General features: G+C 42.2%; 2 protein-coding genes across 3 annotated transcripts; both read right to left on the bottom strand.

Moving 5' to 3' along the window:
* Positions 1-12: 12 nt before the first annotated feature.
* On the bottom strand, positions 13-11,079 carry LOC106587453 (protein LTV1 homolog). Of its 2 annotated transcripts, none has more exons than XM_014175856.2 (11): positions 10,860-11,079; positions 10,337-10,468; positions 9,132-9,338; positions 8,656-8,746; positions 8,383-8,515; positions 7,887-8,112; positions 5,174-5,301; positions 4,869-5,011; positions 4,625-4,677; positions 4,212-4,412; positions 13-595 (listed from the first exon to the last, which is right to left on the bottom strand). In XM_014175856.2, the coding sequence occupies exons 1-11, from the start codon at positions 10,860-10,862 to the stop codon at positions 482-484; spliced, it is 1,431 nt and encodes a 476-aa protein (XP_014031331.1). In that variant the 5' UTR covers positions 10,863-11,079; the 3' UTR covers positions 13-481. The 2 variants fall into 2 exon arrangements, with proteins under 2 accessions (XP_014031331.1, XP_014031340.1); XM_014175865.2 differs by having other exon boundaries at positions 8,656-8,743.
* A 1,716-nt stretch (positions 11,080-12,795) lies between these two features.
* On the bottom strand, positions 12,796-22,409 carry LOC106587445 (calpain-9). Its single transcript, XM_014175846.2, has 19 exons — positions 20,924-22,409; positions 20,251-20,320; positions 19,887-20,005; positions 19,537-19,670; positions 19,107-19,275; positions 18,668-18,837; positions 18,477-18,554; positions 18,146-18,306; positions 17,681-17,838; positions 17,300-17,508; positions 17,030-17,066; positions 16,860-16,940; positions 15,797-15,854; positions 15,484-15,548; positions 14,097-14,165; positions 13,884-13,962; positions 13,546-13,662; positions 13,328-13,386; positions 12,796-13,212 (listed from the first exon to the last, which is right to left on the bottom strand). Exons 1-19 carry the CDS (start codon positions 21,092-21,094, stop codon positions 13,186-13,188), a joined length of 2,031 nt encoding a protein of 676 aa, XP_014031321.2. The 5' UTR covers positions 21,095-22,409; the 3' UTR covers positions 12,796-13,185.
* Positions 22,410-22,721: the final 312 nt, after the last annotated feature.

Here is a 22,721-nt window from a genome sequence, read left to right as displayed (position 1 = left end):
TTTACACAGTTGTAAAGTGAAACAGACTCAGTATTTACTAAAGATATTCAAGGACTTTTCTCTAATTTTTCTCAACAAAAAAAAGACCAGGAAGAATCTTTAGCATTATTGTAAAAAGGTAAGAAGGGTTAGTGAACTGCACTCTGATGATTGACATGCTAACTTCAGAACAGTTGATCTATACATTTATTTATTTTTTACTTCTGAATTAGCCTGGTCCCAGATCTGTTTGTGCATTCTTGCAGTCTTACTGTCACAGTGATAGGAGTTGGCGTGAGAATGACCATAGGAGTTGGGGAGAGCACAAACAGATCTAGGACCAGGGACCAGGCTACATCTCTGAACACTTCACAAAAAAATGCCACACAGCCCATAGTCCTCGTGTTGGGGTCCTCTGCAAAATGGCGGTTGCAGGGTTGTTGTCCATCAGTATAAAAAGATGAGTACAAAGTCAGTCCCAATTCATCTTGCATCTGGGCAGCTAAGACAGCTTTAGACCCTGAACATTGGAACGCAGGTTCAACATTTGTTTCTCTTGATAGACCTTTTCCTGTTTGAACGCCTCTTTGTTGGCCTTTTTTTCTGTTCTTCGCTCCTGTAGAAACATTCAGCAATATGGTGTCAATGGTGAAGGACAAAAAGCATTCTGCAAGATATCTAAATACTTGAACCGTATTCATAGATGACACTTACAAAAAAAAAGGTAGTTATACAATGCATATAATTTCAGCAAAAAAAAGAAACCGTCTTTCAATGATAATTTGTAAAAATCCAAATAACTTCACAGATCTTCATTGTAAAATGTTTAAACACTGTTTCCCATGCTTGTGTCAATGAACCATAAACAATTAATGAACATGCACCTGTGGAACGGTCTTTAAGACATTAACAGCTTACAGACGGTAGGCAATTAAGGCCACAGTTGTGAAAACTTAGGACACTAAAGAGGCCTTTCTACTGACTCTGAAAAACACCAAAAGATGCCCAGGGTCACTGCTCATCTACGTGAATGTGACTTAGGCATGCTGCAAGGAGGCATGAGGACTGGAGATGTGGCCAGGGCAATAAATTGCAATGTCCGTACTGTGAGACGCCTAAGACAGCGCTACAGGGAGACAGGACGGACAGCTGATCATCCTTGCAGTGGCAGACCACGTGTAACAAAACCTGCACAGGATCGGTACAGCCGAACATCACACCTGTGAGACAGGCACAGGATGGCAACAACAACAACTGAGTTACACCAGGAACGCACAATCCCTCCATCAGTGCTCAGACTGTCCGCAATAGGCTGAGAGAGACTGGATTGAGGGTTTGTAGGCCTGTTGTAAGGCAGGTCCTCAACAGACAACACCGGCAACAACGTCACCTATGGGCACAAACCCACCGTCGCTGGACCAGACAGGACTGGCAAAAGGTGCTCCTCACAGACGAGTCGCGGTATTGTCTCACCAGGGGTGATGGTCGGATACGCGTTTATCGTCCGAAGGAATGAGCGTTACACCAAGGCCTGTACTCTGGAGCGGGATCGATTTGGAGGTGGAGGGTCCGTCATGGTCTGGGGCGGTGTGTCACAGCATCATCGGACTGAGCTTGTCGTCATTGCAGGCAATCTCAACGCTGTGCGTTACAGGGAAGACATCCTCCTCCCACATGTGGTACCCTTCCTGCAGGCTCATCCTGACATGCCACCAGCCATACTGCTCATTCTATGCGTGATTTCCTACAAGACAGGAATGTCAGTGTTCTGCCATGGCCAACGAAGAGCTCGGATCTCAATCCCATTGAGCACATCTGGGACCTGTTGGATCGGAGGATGAGAGCTAGGGCCATTCCCCCTAGAAATGTCTGGGAACTTGCAGGTGGAAGAGTGGGGTAACATCTCACAGCAAGAACTGGCAAATCTGGTGCAGTACATGAGGAGATGCACTGCAGTACTTAATGCAGCTGGTTGCCACACCAGATACTGACTGTTACTTTTGATTTTGACCCCCCCTTTGTTCAGGGACACATTCAATTTCTGTTAGTCACATGTCTGTGGAACTTGTTCAGTTTATATCTCAGTTGTTGAATCTTATGTTCATACAAATATTTACGCATGTTACGTTTGCTGAAAATAAACGCAGTTGACAGTGAGTGGACGTTTCTTTTTTTTACTGAGATATAATATACACAGCTCTGGAAAAAAATTAAGAGACTACTGCATCTTTTTTGTGATTTTGACCAGTTGTCATTTTCTGCAAATAAATGCTCTAAATGACAATATATTTATTTGGAATTTGGGAGAAATGTCAGTAGTTGATATTTTTAATTTTATTCTATCATTTTACCCAAACATGCCTATAAATAGTAAAACCAGAGAAACTGATAATATTTCAGTGGTCTCTTTACATATCTATACATACAGCTCTGGGAGAAAAAAAAAATATATACAGTTGAAGTCGGAAGTTTACATACACCTTAGCCAAATACATTTAAAAACTCAGTCTTTCACAATTCCTGACATTTAATCCAAGTAACAATTCCCTGTTTTAGATCAGTTAGGATCACCACTTTAATTTTAAGAATGTGAAATGTCAGAAAAATAGTAGAGAGAATGATTCGTTTCAGCTTTTATTTCTTTCATCACATTCCCAGTGGGTCAGAAGTTTACATACACTCAATTAGTATTTGGTAGCATTGCCTTTAAATTGTCTAACTTGGGTCAAACGTTTCAGGTAGCCTTCCACAAGCTTCCCATAATAAGTTGTGTGTATTTTGGCCCATTCCTCCTGACAGAGCTGGTGTAACAGTCAGGTTTGTAGGCCTCCTTGCTAGCACACGCCTTTCCAGTTCTGTCCACAGATTTTCTATAGGATTGAGGTCAGGACTTTGTGATGGCCACTCCAATACCTTGACTTTGTTGTCCTTAAGCCATTTTGCCACAACTTTGGAAGTATGCTTGGGGTCATTGTCCATTTGGAAGAGCCATTTGCAACCAAGCTTTAACTTCCTGACTGATGTCTTGAGATGTTGCTTCAATATATCCACCTAATATTCCTCACTCATGATGCCATCTATTTTGTGAAGTGCACCAGTCCCTCCTGCAGCAAAGCACCCCCACAACAGGATGCTGCCACCCCCGTGCTTCACGGTTGGGATGGTGTTCTTCAGCTTGCAAGCCCCTTTTTCCTCCAAACTTAAGGATGGTCATTACGGCCAAACAGTTCTATTTTTGCTTCATCAGACCAGAGGACACTTCTCCAAAAAGTACGATCTTTGCCCCCATGTGCCGTTGCAAACCATAGTCTGGCTTTTTTATGGCGGTTTTGGAGCAGTGGCTTCTTCCTTGCTGAGCGGCCTTTCAAGTTATGTCAATATAGGACTCGTTTTACTGTGGATATAGATACTTTTGTACCCGTTTCCCTCAGCATCTTCACAAGGTCATTTGCTGTTGTTCTAGGATTGATTTGTAGTTTTTGCACCAAAGTACATTCATCTCTAGGAGACAGAACGCGTCTCCTTCCTGAGCGGTATGGCGGCTGCGTGGTCCCATGGTGTTTATACTTGCGTATTATTGTTTGTACAGATGAACGTGGTACCTTCAAGTGTTTGGAAATTGATCCCAAGGATGAACCAGACTTGGAGGTCTACAATTATTTTTCTGAGGTCTTAGCTGATTTCTTTTGATTTTCCCATGATGTAAAGCAAAGAGGCACTGAGTTTGAAGGTAGGCCTTGAAATACATCCACAGGTGCACCTCCAATTGACTCAAATGATGTCAATTAGCCTATCAGAAGCTTCTAAAGCCATGACATAATTTTCTGGAATTTTCCAAGCTGTTTAAAGGCACAGTCAACTAAGTGTATGTAAACTTCTGACCCACTGGAATTGTGATAGAGTGAATTATAAGTGAAATAATCTGTCTGTAAACAATTGTTGGAAAAATTACTTGTGTCATGCACAAAGTAGATGTCCTAACCGACTTGCCAAAACTATAGTTTGTTAACAAGAAATTTGTGGAGTGGTTGAAAAACGAACCTAAGTGTATGTAAACTTCCGACTTCAACTGTTTATAAAAAAAAACGGAGCACAGTATTCCAACATATGACGATTGTTCCAGGAGCTTTTTCAACCATTTTGTTACCAAGCCAACAATAAATGAATCGTCAACATGAACACCCAGTAGGGAGGACGAGACAGAGCTATTAGTCATGAGTATAGTAACCCACCTTGCGCTCTTCTCTGATGGCCTGTTTCCTGGCTTTCCGTTCCTCCTTGCTCTCCTCTCGAGGTCGGGGCTGTGTGGCGACTCGGGGCAGGTCTGAGTCGTTGATACGCTCCATGCGCTCCGCCTGCTTGGCTGTCGGGCCCCTCCCGGGAAGGACGTCCAGAGGAATGCCTGTCCTGGTCGACACTCGGATGGGCTTTGCCTGATAAGAGAACACAGAAATACACTAAATCAACAGCAACAATGGCCCAGAGCTGATGCCTTGAATTCACAACTTAGTAGCTAATGTTGGGTAGGAAGACGAGCTAAAAGCCTCACAAAATGTTTAATGTTAGACATGCAACTTACTACGTGACAATGCATTTCTTTCGGTTATCTTCGCTCAAACAACCAACAGAGGAAAACATTTCTTACCTTTGGTGGATCTTTGATGATTTTTGGATGGTTATACAAATTTGAATAGGTACCTTGGATAGTAAAGAAAGGATTTCAATATTCATTAAAAAAAAAGAAAAATGTAGTAATTATGGTAATAAAGATATAGCCAATTCGTATGTCATCAGAACAGAATTATGTCATCAGGCATGTACTACAATGGTAATCTTAAAGTGTTAGTTACTGAACAGACAACAGCAACACGTTTAGTAGACTAACTTACTGATAATGGTTTCACAGTCCCACTTCTCTGCTGGTGCCGTCAGGACAATGGTCTCCATCTCCTGTTCCTCTTCATCTTCATCCTCCTCCTCCTCCCTCACCACTGGCAGCTCTTTAGGACCCAGGGCATCAGGTCTCTGGTAGCTAAAAGAACACAGTTGATTCAATTACTGTCATTTCTATAGTTAAACACACAAAGACTTGCTTATGGTAATCCATTGTTTCCAATGAGGACCTCCACTTCTGTCTTTATCTAAGAGTATTGCTATGGCTAAAGGAGTTACACACACACACACACACACTCACTCTAACTCCTTCTGTTTGAAGTAGTCTTTGATGACCTCCTCCAGGCGAGCACTGTCTGGCTCGATATGCCCTTCCAGCTCAGCGTTGTCCAGGGCCCCAATCTCATCATCATCAAACTGCTCAAAAAACTATGGGAGACAGAAAGAAACAAGTTCTGGAAACGATACAATGATATTCATTGAAATAATTATCATAAGTTGAAATCAGCACCTGAGTCCAGGGCTGTTGCGGTGACCGCCACACCGGTGGTCACGAGTCATGAAGGCAGTCAAATTCCACATTACCGTTTAGTCACGGTAATTAGGCATCTCCAAGCTGATGCTGCTGCTGGTCATTAGTAGCCTACCAAACTTGCTAACTGCCTGGTACTCAGCACTCTATTGTCCCTCTAATCACTCTGACATCTATGCAAATGTTTATGTGTGGGGGGGGGCGCTAGGGTCAGTCTGTTACATCTGGAGTATTTCTCATGTCTTATCAGGTGTCCTGTGTGAATTTAAATATGCTCTCTCTAATTCTCTCTTTCTGTCTTTCTCTCGGAGGACCTGAGCCCTAGGACCATGCCTCAGGACTACCTGGTATGATGACTCCTTGCTGTCCCCAGTCCACCTGGCCGTGCTGCTGCTCCAGTTTCAACTGTTCTGCCTGTGGCTATGGAACCCTGACCTGTTCACCGGACGTGCTTGTTGCACCCTCGACAACTACTATGATTATTATTATTTGACCATGCTGGTCATTTATGAACATTTTAACATCTTGACCATGTTCTGTTATAATATCCACCCTGCACAGCCAGAAGAGGACTGGCCACCCCTCATAGCCTGGTTCCTCTCTAGGTTTCTTCCTAGGTTTTTGGCCTTTCTAGGGAGTTTTTCCTAGGGAGTTTTTCCTAGCCACCGTGCTTCTTTCACATGCTTTGCTTGCTGTTTGGGGTTTTAGGCTGGGTTTCTGTACAGCACTTTGAGATATCAGCTGATGTACGAAGGGCTATATAAAAATACATTTGATTGATTGATTTGAAATGTAGTCGATCTAATCAAACACTTCATGAGAGCCAATGAGCTCATGTTGCGGCACATTTCTATAGGCTATGCAATTGCAGGAGAAAACAGAGTGATGGCCGCTAATAAAAAGAGGATCCCATCAGCTTGTATAGGCTAGGCCTACTATATTTATTTATCAACTTTCCTAATATTAAGCACATTGCTTCTCTTTACAACAGGAGTATAGCCTACCTGGCTGGCATGAAAATAAACCACGGGGAAAAACGTCCTCCATCATTATTTAAGTGCATAGATGACATGTATTTTTCCCCGCTGCCCGTGTTTCGATGCAGGTGCATGATAATGGTCAAATCTAAATAAGTAAAAATGTTACACATATTATTTAGTATATGCAAAGACAAGATTAAATCAAGAATAGTCTGATGGGTGACAATATTAGCCCTTCACTTGTGAATGATGCCCAGCATAATTTTTTTTTTACAAAAATTCTGCGACTTGTTAGCCCATCGGCCTATATGTTTTAATAAGGTTTGTATCACAATTAAAGTGGCCAAATAACTTCTTAAAATTAAGCACATTAATCCACTTTACAAGGGGTGTAGAGCCTAACGTGCATACAAAAGCAGCGCAAGTTTCACGTTTGGGGAAGATCATTTTCACCATAAAAATGCACCTCTATCGTGAAAGCATTACATTCATAATCGCATTTGCGGTCACTTTTGATAATGGTGTTTTCCGCTAATGGAATATTTGCGCTTATAATGTGAAGAAAAAGCCGAATAGTTTATCAACATTTTAAGCTAAATGTTCTGATCTGTTGCTTCAGCCACATTGCATATTATTTAAAAAAATGTATGTTTGTGGTTGTATTCATTTTGGATCCATTGCATCCCACAACTGTCCCAGACTATGTTTGGAATATTTATTTCTCGCACAGAATAGGTCAACTTCTGTACTATGGGGGATAGTTGATTGACATAGGCTAGTGCTTTTGCTGTTTATAGGCCTACTCATCTTCTTGGCTGACAAAAAGTAAATGTGGACAGTTCTTCCAATATCTTCAATATGCACTTCGGAATTGGATAAGGACGCCCGCAGTTGCGTCTGTCTTAACTTGTAGCCTGTGAACAAGACCCGGTCACGTGACGGAGAGCCGTGTGAGGGAGAGACGCTTCGGCTTGCGCAGTGCACTCAGGGCACAATGCGGAACAACGGGCCGCAAAAGGTATGGATTTTTTTTAGGGTGCATTACATCCACAAAGGGGATGACACCGTGAAATTCGAGGCATTATCAAGTGCTTGTCGAATTGTCAATGAGAGACTATTGGAGTGTGTACAGCTTGTGGGAAAAAAACAAAGCAGAGCTCATGCATTTTCAAGCAACTTGTTTCAAATCATCATTAGAGTCTCATCATGCAGCCTTACAACGTATTAAACATCAAAGCATATAGCCCAACGTGTATTAGACTTCTTAAAATGCGGAAGCCAGGAGATGCTAAATATGTTTATGTTAATTAACGGTCAATCACCGTGAGACCGACAGTTATTTGCTTGACAAATCACCGACTGACTACATTTTGTGACCTCCACAGCCCTACCTGAGTGTTTATGCTGTTAGATCAGCCAGTCACCCACAGTTTATCTTTTACCAAAGGTCACAAAATGCAACCCAGGTCCAACCCCCAAAAGTATGTCCGGGGCTCACTGACCTTCTCAAAGCGGTCGTCCAGCAGTGTGAGCTGTTCGTTCCTCCTCATGACTGACGAGGTCATGGAGTATTCTGTGAAGCGAGTTTTTGTCTCCTCGTCCATGAACATGAACTCCCGGGGGCGCCCCTCGCCGTCCTCATCACCAGAGACACCGCCCTCAGAGTCAACGTCCCCCTCAGAGTCGCTCTCCTCTTCATCTGTATCCTCCCACTCTTCATCATCATCACTGCAATGAGAGAGAGAGAGGTTTTCAACAGCACAAAGAGACTTGGGAGAGCACAGCTCTATTGTGACAGGACTTCAATTAGCAGATGTTAATCTGCTAATTGAAGTCCTGTCAAGAAGAGTCTCTTAGTAAGAAACAGCTCTTAGTAAGAAACTGAAACCAAAAAAGCAATCCTCTCTCTCCAATTGTAACTTGATGGGTATAGCCCAAATTAATGGGACTAAGGGTTGCTAAAAATAAATAAAACTGATATAAAGTATATATTCTTACCACACGCCAACAGCTCCTTTGACATCGTTGGCCTTCAAAATGAAGTCGTCATCCAGGATGTTGTCTGGGTCGTCAAAGTCAAAGTCCTCATCGAGAGCAGCTACAATGTCTGGGTCCATGTCCAGCCTGGGTCCTTTGAGACAAAACATGAGAGGAGGGACAAGAGTTAAAAACTTGGAGGAATTCACCGATTTAGAATAATTTACATTTTACATTACATTTTTTTTACATTTGACCTGGCGTTTGGTTTTGTTACTGACGGAGGCCTCTTACCTGAGATGGGGGCAGCTTTGTTCAACATTCCCACCTCCTCCTCAAACTCTGACGCAAACACAGAGGAGGGCAAGTTGAAGGAGACGGTCTGCTGAAGTTACAAAAGCATAATAGGTTTAATACTTCCGTTTATCACAATTACCTCAAAAATACTGGCTACCCTACTCACTGTTGCTATAAAATGTGTAGTGGTTATTAAGAGAAATGTAATCATGATATCTAATGTTGCCCCCATAACCCATCCTACAGTCACTCCTACCACAACCTAAAATACACTATGTATTGGGGAAACTGGGGAAATTTGATCTCACAAATGCAAGCCTCTAAAAACTACTCCAGCTAGCTAAGTGTTAGCAAAGGACCAGATCATTTCAACTGGTATTTACACCATCAGCGGTTTGGTCCAATATATAGCCCCAAACATTTACACAACCGCTCCACTCAGGGACAACCACTGGACCTCCTGCTAAACTTACAGGAGTAGCCTTTTCCTCCTCATCTTCCTCATCGTCATAATCCTCCCCATCCTGGAGGTCATGGGTACGTTTGCCTCTCTGTGATTTGCCGGATGAAGCCCACTCTACGGGCCGAGCCGTTTCTCTCAGGTGCTGCAGATAGTTGTAGTCGTCGTCAAAAAACACCCCAAACTCCCTCTGCTCCTCTCGCCGCTTCTCCACCTCCACCTGAACACAGACAGTAGAGTAAGTGGTTACGGATCATGAGACAAAACATACAATTGTGCACATAAAGCAGGATTTTATGCACCAAATATCTTGGTTGTCCTTGGCCAATTCTTCCATTGCAACACTAAATACCTTAGTAAAGTCTGGTACATGTACTAACACAGTGGGTACTAGAACCCCTGGGGGTACTTGGTCTATCCACAGGGGATACTTGACACGAATCTCAATGAAATGTATTTATAAAGCCCTTTCTACATCAGCAGAGGTCACAAAGTCCTTATACAGAAACTCAGCCTAAAATCCCAAACAGCAAGCAATGCAGATGTAGAAACACGGACTCTGAAGACTCATGAGACCATAGGCCTACTGGTAAAATGCACACGAGTGGGTACTTCGATGGTACTCCGGGCAGAGCAAAATTCAGTTGACGGTACAGTGAATACGTTTTCTATGCAATACTCATGTAAACACCTTACTGTTTATCTTAAATCGGCGTAAAATCATATTAAATCGCCGATTAAAACACTTGCTTTTCTGAGCAATCTTTCAAATTATTAGGACATGGAAACAACTTAAATCGGCGTTCCAGAAGTGTCTCTGATCTGAGCATGTATTAGCACCAGCGGAGCGAGCCTCCCTCTTTAGCACGAGTGAAATGAGTTAGGTACAACTAAACATATGCGTTTTAGAAGTCGTTTTTCCACATACAAACTTTACATGTCCGAACTCAGAATCAAATATGCTTCCCAAAAACAACATGTTCACTGTGGTAGAACGTTTATTTTGATTAGGGATTTTAAGCCAACAGGTAGCCTTTCCAGATGTGTCCATGTAAACAGGACTATTAGGGGAATTGTTCTTCTTGCAAAACATGTATATACATTTTAATCAAACTATTATATTAATCTGACTATCCACAATAATCTCATTATTTTGGACACGTAACCATACTCAGTAACCGGAAAAGGTTGGGAACCACTGTAATACCACGTTCTTACCTTTTGTGCGGGTAGGAGGACATGCTGCGGTGCTTTCTCGTCAGCAGCGAGTGGGTCCCTCTGACTTCTGTGGACCAGGTGGAAGGTCACCGCTTTCTTCTTGTCAATGAATGCCTTCTTCCTTTTATTAGGCTAGAAAAGAAAGACATGTAGATCATGTAACTTGTTACATAGTCTTTGGGTCAACTGCAGCAATATGTCAGTGACCTGTGTTGAGTGGTCACTGTTCATCACAAGCCCTTTGTACATGTGGGTTAGGCAGTACACAGAAAGGAAGAACTGTTCTGAAATGTAAATTGATGTTGTTCATGGACTAGCTAGTTAGCTAACTTAGCTTAACTAGCTAACAACCAACACACAAGCTAGTTGGTTGGCTATTGCGAAAACGATCAATCTCACCCACACTTGAAACAGCATATTAGCTAGCTAACATATTTGATTTAGTAGACATTGACAAGCACAACAGTTGGCATTATTTATGTAACGTTAGCTACCTATCCTACCTGTCTGTCTGTCGACTTACCATAGTTCAATTGGACCGCTGTGAACACACTTTCAAAGTATTTCTACAAAAACGTATGTTACAGTTTATCTCGCGCTAAAATTGTAATTTACGGGGATTTAATTATTTCAAAAAAGGTCAATGTTGTTTATCCACGCGGACTCCTTCCTCACACGCTGCTTCTACCATTTTTGGAACAAACCATTTCACAGGACAAAAGGGGTGTAGTTTGTTCACTTCATACAACATCAGATTGCGATACATTCTTGAATTTGTATTAATATATTATGTTGTCAAAGTATGTATTCTCTGTATGAAATAATTTTTCATTGAAAACCAAGCAACTGGAATGTAAGTAGCCTGGCGGGTTGGAGCGTTGGGCCAGTAACCGAAAGGTTGCTGGATCGAATCCCCGAGCTGACAAGGTAAAAATCTGTTGTTCTGCCCCAGAGCAAGGCAGTTATTTTTTTATTTACACATCAATGCAGAAAGTACATGGGGAACACAAGTATATGTGAATAATATACAAAGGACAATTGGGCTAGGGGGTACAATATCACATTACCTTAATAAGGGACAGACATACACTTATTTGTATTTGTCTTAAAATATAGTTCAATTGCTTTTTGTAAGGTAAGAAAATGTGTTTTGTTTGTAAATTTACATTTGTGAATATGAAATTTGGCAAAACGAATAATTAGATTAATTACATAAAATAGTTTGAACGTATTTCTATCGTAGGTAAAGAATCCAAGCAGTACATCTCTACACAATAGTGCAAAATCTCTGTTCAATTTGAATCTACTGATGTCTTGCCACAGTTTCCTTACATGAATACAATGCAACACGTTTCTGGGTGGTCATTACAAAAGGTACAATTTGAGTTTATGTTTTTCTTAAACTTTTTCCATATAGTGGTTGTCAGGATAATATTTATGAATAATTTTAAAGGAAACTTCCTTAATTTTGTTAACAAGTAGGTTGATAGTTCTGAGGGTCAGGTCTTGACACTTTCCTGAATAATAAAGCAACTCCTGAGCAAGGCAGTTCCCCCGGGCGCCGATGACGTGGATGTTGATTAAGGCAACCCGCCGCACCTCTGATTCAGATGGGTTGGGTTAAATGCGGAAGACACATTTCAGTGGAATGCATTCAGTTGTACAACTGAATAGGTGTCCCCCTTTCCCTAATACATGTGTTCCCCTTCTTCAGTTGGTATAGCCCAGACGACCAAACTAATCGATAATGAACAGGAATCGATCACAGCATCATTCAGCTCAAGACGTCCCGATATTTTGTGTAACCTTTATTTAACAAGGCAAGTCCGTTAAGAACAAATTCGTATTTACACTATCGGCCTACACCGGCCAAACCCGGACGTGGCTGGGCCAATTGTGCGCCGCCCTATGGGGCTCCCAATCACGGCCGGTTGTGATACAGACTGTTTTATTAGCACAAAATCTACAAAGCTTTTGTAGTGTGAGATGAGCAATAGCCAATGGGAGCTCGCCAGAGAAGAAGCCAGTAAGATTACTTATTTCGCGTCACCCATAATGTGTAGACTAGAGAATGAGAGATTACTACTGTTAGTATACTTTTGTACTTGCCTTTAATCAAAGCCACATTGTCAAATCGCTACAGCTATGTTGGCTAGATATTTCAACTCTGGCAAGCGTGAATGTCTGACTGGAAATATTTCAGGCTGCTTTGAGCCACAGCTCCTTGTAGCTACATTAAATAACAAGACAGCGTGGTATCGACAATCCTCAGCACCAAGTGAAGAATCTTGCAGCGTGTGATATCAGAGACCAAAATCAATATCGACTCATTGGAGATCCACCATAAATATTTGCTTATTTAAGTAGGGCAATTTGTTTAATTTCTTCTTAGCATGCTGAGATGAAGTATTCTACATTTGAATATTTACATATACATCTAAAGCTCAGACACAGACAGATTACATTTTTATTTTGTTTAATCCCAAACTGAGAAATCAACTGATACAGGGTGTCAAAATGAAACATTTAAAACTTGATCAGTGCATTATTTATTATTGGAGCAACTCTGTAAACAGAATTTAACACATTCTCCTGATTGTCAAATACAAGGGGCATAAGATCCAAACTGTGGCACAAGTATGTTGGTTTCGTTTTAAAACAAAAGAGTGAATTCAAGAGAGACAAAGGCATACAACATTAAAACATAGCTTTGTTTTATGCATGGATTATAACTAGTGTATTCGCTAACCGCGTTCCCAGCGGGAACGACTCGAGATTAGTGTATTTGCAAGCAACACATATTGCATCCCAAGCCCATTATTTTACTTTGTTCTTCTGCTGGATCCTCTTCAGACGTTCATGGAAAGAAGGAGGAACTGAAAAGACAAAAGTTATTTCATAATCAAAAGCAAATCATGTCTTGGTGGGCACATCACACAGGATGGACTTTACAGTGGAAACATATTATACAAAATGTAATGTTTATTATACCTGCAGTATGTTCATGTTGACCTGGCCTGTCTTGCTTTTGTCCAATGCTTGGAAAACCCCTGGGGGAGGACAAATATTTTTTGTCAACAACCAATATAACATTGGGTATGTCCAACAACTCCAAAGCACTAAACATCTGAGTGTTTACTTGTTCCATGAAAATACAAGTTATTTGAGCAGCTATATCCCATAAGGTGGTACAGTCCCTTGGTACTCACTGAACATATTTTCCAGGCGGACGATGCAGGTGAGGTAGTCATCAAAGTCGATGTCGTAGTTCTCATCAGCGAACCTCAAGCCAAGCAGCTGGAGGAGCTTGGTGTTCAGATGCATGCCTTGGATGGTGGAGACAGAATGTTACTAGTTAGGCTCTGATTCACACCTTTGTCTTTCTGCCCCCCTGAAATGTCTTCTTGAGAAAGCGTGGAAGTACTCACAGAGAAAGAGACCTTCAAGATCAAAAGACGGGATTCAACACTAGCATTCTACCATTGAGATATGACCTTCTATGCAGACATTCTGTTCTAACCCTATGTACCACCCGATAGTCTCTCACCTGCTGCTTTCAGAGCTATGCGGAGCTCATAGGAGGACATCTTCCCTGACCGGTCCGTGTCATAAGAAATGAAGAGCATCTGCAACCAACAACAAAGACATCGTTATCACCACTCCACACACATGTTCAATATTAAATTGACGTCATAGGCTATTGTATAACAATGTATATGATATTGTAACTGACAGCAACATGTAGTCATGCTGTACTTACAATCCATTTTTTCATCTTTTCCCAGAAGACCTTGAACTCCTGAAACTCAAGCTGCCCTGAATTGTCAACCTGGATTGATCTGTCAAGGCAAATAACCTACATGACCAAAAGTATGTGGACACATGCTCGTCAAACATCTCATTCCAAAATCATGGGCATTAATATTGAGTTGGTCCCCCCTTTGCTGCTATAACGGCCTCCACTCTTCTGGGAAGGCTTTCCACTAAATGTTGGAACATTACTGCAGGGACTTGCTTCTATTCAGCTACAAGAGCATTAGTGAGGTCGGGCACTGATGTTGGCCGATTTGTACTGGCTCGCAGTCGGCGTTCTAATTCATCCTAAAGGTGTTCGATGGGGTTAAGGTCAGGGTTCTGTGCAGGACAGTCAAGTTCTTCCACACGATTGACAAAACATTTCTGTATGGACCTCGCTTTGTGCACGGAGGCATTGTCATGCTGAAACAGGAAAGGTCCTTCCCCAAACTTTTGCCACAAGTTGGAAACACAGAATTGTCTAAAATGTAATTGTAGGCTGTAGTGTTAAGATTTCCCTTCACTGGAACTTAGAGGCCTAGCCCAAACCATGAAAAACAGCCCCAGACCATTATTCCTCTTCCACCAAACTTTACAGTTGGCACTATGCATTCCATCAGGTAGTGTTCTCCTGCATCCACCAAACCCAGATTCATCCATCAGACTGTCACATGGTGAAGCGTGATTCATCACTCTAGAAAAAACACTTTTCCACTGGTCCAGAGTCCAATAGTGGCAAGCTTTACATCACTTCAGCCGACGCTTGGCATTGCGCATGGTGAACTTTGGCTTGTGTGCGGCTACTCGGCCATGGAAATTCATTTCATGAAACTCCCGACGAACAGTTATTGTGCTGACGTGGCTTCCGGAGGCAGTTTGGAACTCGGTAGTGAGTATTGCAACCGAGGACAGACAATTTTTACTCGCTTCAGCACTCGCCGGTCCTGTTCTGTGAGCTTGTGTGGCCTACCACTTCCCGGCTGAGCCGTTGTTGCTCCTAGACGTTTCCATTTCGCAATAACACATACAGGCAGCTCTAGCAGGGCAGAAATTTGACGAACTGACTTGTTGGAAAGGTGGCATCCTATGACAGTGCCATGTTGAAAGTCAGTGAGCTCTTCAGTAAGGCCATTCTACTTCCAATGTTTCTCTATGGAGATTGCATGACTGTGTGCTTTATTTTATACACCTGTCTGCAAGTGTGGCTGAAATAACGAAATCCCCTAATTTGAAGGAGTGTCCACATACTTTTGTATATATAGTGTATATTGTAAAAGCATGAATCCAATATTGATCACAGTAATGCATTTTCCAAAGCCTCATTATAGGCGTTTCGGACAGGTGAAGGATACATCCATCAGGTTGATGATGCTATGGCAGGTGTTGAGACTCAGACCATCAAACTTGATTTCTCTCCCTGAAGGAAAAGAGAGGAATATCATAACAAATCCCTAAAATAATCATGACAATATTATAGAATCTGTAATCCATGAAAGTATAACCCCACAGACCCAGTGTGCAAGTAATTTAGCTTTAAAAAGCCAAGAGTCAAACAATGGGATTGTGGATGTGTATTCAAATGACATTCGTTGAATTGCTCTTTATGCTAACGTCTGAGTTGTAATAACACACAATGGATGGACTTTTAAGAGGAGGGCTGCTTACTCCTGCTAAGTACTCCATTCAACACCTGCTGAAGCTCCTTGGCAGAGATGGCCTGGTCCTAAGGAGAAGACACAATAGACAAAATTATATTCTAGCTATGACCAATAAGGGGCGTGCACATGTCAAAGTTTATTCGCCACAGGACACAACAGGTGTAAAACAGTACAGTGAAATGTTTACATTGAGAGCTCTTTCAGGTCAGTGCCAGTACCTTATTCAATGTGCAGGGGTACTGGAGTGGTTGTATGTACAGGCCAGTACCTTATTCAATGTGCAGGGGTACTGGAGTGGTTGTATATACAGGTCAGTACCAGTACCTTATTCAATGTGCAGGGGTACTGGAGTGGTTGTATATACAGGTCAGTACCAGTACCTTATTCAATGTGCAGGGGTACTGGAGTGGTTGTATATACAGGTCAGTGTCAGTACCTTATTCAATGTGCAGGGGTACTGGAGTGGTTGAGGTGGGTTTATACATAAAAAGTGACTGGTAGTAGGATAAACATGTAAACAGGGCTGAAAAATGACTGGTAGTAGGATATACATGTAAACAGGGCTGAAAAGTGACTGGTAGCAGGAATATATAAATACTTATGGTAATATACAGTACCAATGGTAATATATACATGTAAACAGGCGTAACAGTGACCAGTAGCAGAAATAGATAGATACTAATGGAAATCAATAATCAATTAACCGCAGTGTAAATGGTAGTAATAAATCTAATCATTAATAATTTTAGCTGCAGCGTAGGTGTGAGGGGGTGTAAGTGTGTGGCATCAATAATGAGTGTGTGAGTGAGGCTGTATGCAAGTGTGTGTGCGTGTGAGTAAGAGTGACAGTGAAGGTGTGTGTGTCAGAGTGGGTAGAGTGTGTGGACAGTCTGTGGGAGTGGGATATTATAAGAGGGAGAGCAGTAGTTGTTAGCCATTTAACAGTCTTATGACCAGGGGATACGACATTACTGTATTCCTTTCGACATGCTCATAGTATCTGAATCAGTGACATTGCCAGTTATCAGAAACAGCTCTCCTCATTTCTTATAATATTTTTATTTTCTTACCGAACCAGCAATCTTTTCAAACATTCTCCTCAGTCCCTTCTCCTCATCCGTCTCCTCCTCTGGTAGACTGGGCATTGGAGGCTGAGAGATACATCACAATACATCATCAACAGGAAGTAAAGAGCGTCTCAGCATTGCAGTTTTGTGATATTCCACAGCAGAGTACTTACATCTGGCAAATCAGCATCTACTGTGTTTCCCATTTCCCTGTTGATGACAACATCCCGTGATGAGCTTTTTCAAATCACAAACATTAACTTGTCCAGCAAATCTTACATTGAATGACAATTTAGGCTACATGCAATATTAAAAGTCAAATAAATCTTAGTGTAGATTGGCTACAGCCATCAAGGGCTTTCATTCAACCTTTCTCTTAACCAACTATCTTCTTAAAACTAATACTGATTCACAGACAATACTCCCAAACGTAAATATCCTACATGGTTCCGGCTGCCTTCTCAGAGAAGATGCGTATGAGGAAGTCGGCCTCGTTGTGGGGCTGGAAGGTGGTGGGCACCAGCAGGTATTTCCCTGGGGGCAAGGTGAAGCGCTCGGAGATCTCCCTCACGTTGATGTAGGTCTTACTGCGAGCCTTGGACCCATTGTAACGGAAGAAGTCTTTCCCCAGGTGGTCCTCATCTGCAGGGGCCTGAGGGAGAAGAGAGAGGGAGGGACGTGTTTTTAAAAACCCTTCAAATAACGAATGAGTAACTTTGTGATGAACAAAATAACTGTACCTATAGGTAGCATGTACTAGGAAATTGAAAACCAATGTATTCCTATTGTTTGTGCATATGGTCTCTGCCTGTTGTCTCTCTTACCTCGTAAAGAGCAAAGCCGATGGTTTGCAGGTCCAGTCCCTCTTTCCTCAGCGCACGGCGGTTCTTCTGCATCAGAGCGATGACCACGCTGCACTTATCATTATTATCGTCAGCATGCAGCAGGGTCAGCTTGAACTGGGGGTTGGTCCAAAATGTATCTGGGGGGGGACAAGTTTAAATGGTTGTATTATTGCTGGGCTGGAACAAAAGCCTATATACACTATCTGGCATTCCAGAATCAGGGTTGGTCACTTCTGGCACAGTGGATTCATCAAAGATACAATTGGCATTCCTTATATCTGGGTCATCAAACTTTGTATGAACCAAACTGACTGTCACATTACGAGGCTCAGACGTTCAGATAGAAATGTACTGTGTAGAATATATATGTTAATCTCTCATGTATAATAGGGAATCAAGTCAAGTCTATTCATTACATTTCTGTCTGCAACTTTGTCCTCTCACCTATGAAGTTCCTGCAGCCGCCTGCGGTGGAGCCACGGATCCAGTTGCCCTCGAACATGTTCACCTCCCACTTCCGCTTGGTGTCGTCCATCAGAGAGTCCGGCGTCAGGTTGCAGATCTCTATCTTGTCGTAGTTGGCCTTGAAGTCCTCAAACTCCATCCTGAAACAAGCAACCATTTTGATTCAGAAAAGTCTTCACTGTATACAGGATTGGACCCAGACCTTGTCCGGTAACTGTTCAGGGCCACTGGAAAGCCTATGGCTGATGAACATGCGGGATGTAGTTCCAGACGTAAAACTAAAACTATTAAAATCGCTGTTGTTACTAACCAGAATTCACCATCATCCATGGAGTTCTGAAGAATGCGTTTTTTCTCAGAACTGTCAATCACATTCCACTCCCTAGACCTGTAAGAGAGAAAACAGATAACAGAATAACCACTTTCCCATAATGCATAGTGTATGCTAGTTTTTATTCCTACTCATCTCAGCAACGCCTGATGGAAATTAACTGCACTCACTCGTCACTCCAGGCACCGTTCCATTCCACCTGTCCCCAAGGGTTCCTGATCCGGATCAGCTTGACCTTTTTTCCTCTGTAGTTAACCTCCTCAAGGCCTGTGATGGAGTAGGCGTGTCCCTTCACCAGTCCTGAAGCTGTCTGGGCCTCTGACTCAGCAGAGCTGGTGATCTGGAGAGAGGAAAAATCACAATCTGTATCAGTCTGTCTCTCAGACCTGGAACCGTATTCACAAAGTGTCTCATAGTAGTAGGAGTGCAGATCTAGGATCAGGTCCATCCTGTCTATATTATCTTATTCATTGTGATCTAAAAAGACAAAAACTGATCCTATATCTGACCAGCACTCCTATTCTGAGACGCTTTGGAAATATAGGATCTGGTGTCTAAGGACCCCATGTATAATGGTCTTCCACTGAAACTGGTTTAGGAGGTCCTTACGTCTATAGAGCAGCCCATCATTGAGCCTCTGTCGTAGGCCTTCTTCATGATGTTGAAGAGGTCGGTTGGAGCGCTTTTGGTCTCGTACGTCTCCCCAACGCCGCCGGTGAAGTCCTCCATGGCCTCTAGGGTAGAGCCTCCCTTCAGGGACTCATAGCTCCCGTTCAACCTGACAGGACAAGGAATGGGATGGAATGGGTTAACTAAGGGATATAACGGCTGTCAAATAGCAGGCATTTGAAAATTAACCCAAGCTTTGCAGCTAGTGTCTGCATGCATTTGGTGAAAAATTGGGTACAATCAACCAATACTCATGTTTTACATGAACTCCACACTATCAAGCAAATGTGACAATAGTTGTACAAAACACCTATTTTAGTTTACATTAATGTTATACCTGTACTTTTCAAAGTTTACAAGTTACACATACTTGGCATAGGCCTTCTCCAGCAGTGCGCTCCAAAACTCGTTGTTGGAGGCAGAGTGAAGCAGCACCAGGCGATTCCTCACAGCAGGCAGTCGGTCATCCACCACCACGTCCAGCCATTTGTTGTGCTGCCAGAACTGAGGGGAGAGACATGTCAGACTATACTTATGGATGACTTCCTTCAACTAAAGAATTGTGTAATCACTGATGTCAATAGAGTAAGTACTATGTAACAATTAACATTTACGACTCAAACATTCTGTGAATAATGTAATATTGTCATATAGATAAAATGCAATTTTCTGTCAATAAATGTGATGGGCAGTTGATAGCTGTGTAGTGGGCGAGTCTACCTGGAAGTGGAAGATGCCAGCGTAGCTGCGGTCAAAGCCCTGGTCGTTGGGCACCACTCTGGCCAGGGTCTCCTTATGGAGGGTCAGAGAGGCAATGGCTGCCAGGAGCCAGCAGTCCCCTGGGTGAAAAACGTGATGAGTCAGGACTTACACACTGAAAGCCATGGACATAACCTACCGTCTTAGCTGTCGTATGTAATGCTATAGCGTCTTAAGTCTTCAACTCAAGGCCCGGGGGCCACATCAGGCCCACAATCTGCTTTCTTGTGGTCCCCTAACAAATATCTCATTGTTATTTCTAGTGTTTGGATATCGATGTATGATATACTATTCGTATCATATAAGAAGTACTATGTATACAAACCTAGTTCTCCTTGACATATGTCTGTCCTATCAGCCCCACCAACTATGAATTCGGGATTCTCACAAAGTTGCTGTAAAAGAATAGGAGCAGGTATAAGAGGCTTAGGGACAGCGGAGAAACAGGTTTAAAAAGGAGATGGGGTTTGGAGAGACTCTGCCGCTTCGGGAAGGTGTGTTCACATTCCTGGCGTCTTAAATCAGTCAAAGTCCCCAGTCACTGGGACGCAGAAACACAGAGAGAAGGTACAGGTATTCATTCACAAGGATCAACCAAGAGAAAAATGCTTAAGGATCACAAATAGGATCTTTGTTGGATCTTTCCCATTTTAGTCACTAATGTTACAGGGAGAGATGGTTTTCTTAAGAGGTTTGAGGTATGCTAGTTTTAATAGTTGCTCACAGATCTTAATAGTTACACAGTGCAGTATCAACCTTGGCAAGGCACTTCATCTCAATGGCGTTGTGTGGTCAGCAGTATGTATTGAAATGCATAGTGTAAATGTTTCTGTGGACATTAGCACAATCTACCTAAACAGAGACCCCATCCAGGCCATTCACTCTCAACGATCAACTGCAAATGTTCCAATTACACTGTAATTACCACTGTAATTACTGTATTCTTTCAGTCACATTAGCTCCCTCGGAGTAGACCATTTGTACTGTAGCTTACATACCCCAGGTCTCTTCCATTCAAAGTTGATGGGCACGCTCTGGCTGTAGTAGAGGGATGAGTCACAGGCAGGAAAGTCTGGGTCCTCAAACAGTTTCTTCTTCTGTAGACACTCCTGCCTCAGCTGCTCAAACGTCTTCCCATCCGCTTGGGTGCCGATCGACTTGGCAGGCATCTTGAGGGCTCAGACTAAAGGGGAAACTAGGGAGCGATGGAGAAGGACAGTGTGTGTGTGGGGGAGAGATGTCCCTTGTTTGTGAGCAGTGACAGACTGGGAGAGAGAGGGGTGTTGGGTGTTTTGCAAATCCTGTTTCTTTGATGTGTATGTGGTTTGGACGGAGTGACAAGCCTGTCAAGCAGGTGGGTAGATGGGTACACACCCTCCTGACATAAACTGGTTTGTCCATTCCCACGGCAACGCACCTTACCTCACCCACTTTCTCTGCCCAACTAAGGAGTTCACTATAGAATGTGTTCTAGAATGTCAGGTTTTAGGTAGTGACAGATTTGTCATCACTGCTAACATGTTATGCATATTTGAAATGGAACAGCACAAGATCACGTTTTAGATCTTAAACATCAGGATCAATTTGTGGAGAAATAGTTATTAAAAGGCCATTTAAAAATAAACTGTCAATTACAAATAAAAAGGCTGATATGAACAGAAAATGTCTGTCAACTAACAAGAGTATCCATTTGTTTTATCTTTACCATTATAGATCTGAAGCAATATAAAACACTCCAAAGTCCAGATCTTTCTCTTAACTTTATCAATTCATTTTCACCCACAAACATGCAACAGGGTGCCATCTCTCTTGAAAAATAAAAACCAGGTACAGCCAGATTACAAAAATAGATTTACACTTCTCATATTATTACAAATAATGCCACTAACAGAATGGTAAGAAACAAAGTACAGTTGTCATTCTTTCCCTGTGATTACTCTCATATTGGTCGCAGTTCAGCATTTCATAGCATACCAACATTATCAGTTAGCGTTGATGATGTTTAACAACTGTATGAGGACAAATTCTGGGGAGATGCTGATTTTTAAACAACTCAAGTAATCGAATAGCCGGAGACCCATTTTTTTTTTAGATCAATGTGAATTTTGTACGTGACCGAATAAAACAGGTGTTGACCCTCAAGGCACGAGACCCAAAATGCAATCCTCATCCGGAACCATGCCAAGCAAACATTCTACATGGAAATTCTACTTGGATGTGAATTTATTGGAAATATTTGGGAAGCCTGAAAAGTTAAGAGGTCTCACTAGTAGAACCCATCAGGTAGTTCTTGGTGAAAATGCCATAAATCAAAAAGTTATTTCCAATGAATCTACCCTCTTACATGTACAGTTGAAGTCGGAAGTTTACATACACTTAGGTTGGAGTCATTAAAACTTGTTTTTCAACCACTCCACAAATTTCAAACTATAGTTTTAGCAAGTCGGTTAGGACATCTACTTTGTGCATGACACAAGTAATTTTTCCAACAATTGTTTACAGACAGACTATTTCACTTATAATTCACTGTATCATAATTCCAGTGGGTCAGAAGTTTACGTACACTAACTTCACTGTGCCTTTTCCAGCTTGGAAAATTTCAGAAAATGATGTCATGGCTTTAGACGCTTCTGATAGGCTAATTGACATCATTTGAGTCAATTGGAGGTGTACCTGTGGATTATTTCAAGGCCTACCTTCACACTCAGTTCCTCTTTGCTTGATATCATGGGAAAATCAAAATAAATCAGCCAAGACCTCAGAAAAAAAATGGTAGACCTTCACAAGTCTGGTTCA

This window comes from Salmo salar, chromosome ssa02 (genome assembly GCF_905237065.1).
Source record: "Salmo salar chromosome ssa02, Ssal_v3.1, whole genome shotgun sequence".
Lineage (NCBI taxonomy): Eukaryota > Metazoa > Chordata > Actinopteri > Salmoniformes > Salmonidae > Salmo > Salmo salar.
The sequence above is the reverse complement of the archived record's forward strand: the minus strand, read 5'-3'. Positions and strand labels throughout refer to the sequence as shown.

Bases quoted from the DNA above. Each gene is read 5' to 3' on its own strand.
- LOC106587453 (XM_014175856.2), bottom strand. The intron at 5,302-7,886 runs GTCAGTGAGCCC...TGTCTCCCATAG, and splicing joins TGGACGACCGCTTTGAGAAG to TTTTTTGAGCAGTTTGATGA. The intron at 4,678-4,868 runs GTAAGTTAGTCT...TTACTATCCAAG, and splicing joins GGACTGTGAAACCATTATCA to GTACCTATTCAAATTTGTAT.
- LOC106587445 (XM_014175846.2), bottom strand. From the start codon at position 21,094: ATGCCTGCCAAGTCGATCGGCACCCAAGCGGATGGGAAGACGTTTGAG. The intron at 18,307-18,476 runs GTTAGTAACAAC...TGCTTGTTTCAG, and splicing joins ATGGATGATGGTGAATTCTG to GATGGAGTTTGAGGACTTCA. The intron at 15,549-15,796 runs GTAAGCAGCCCT...CTTTTCCTTCAG, and splicing joins GAATGGAGTACTTAGCAGGA to GGAGAGAAATCAAGTTTGAT.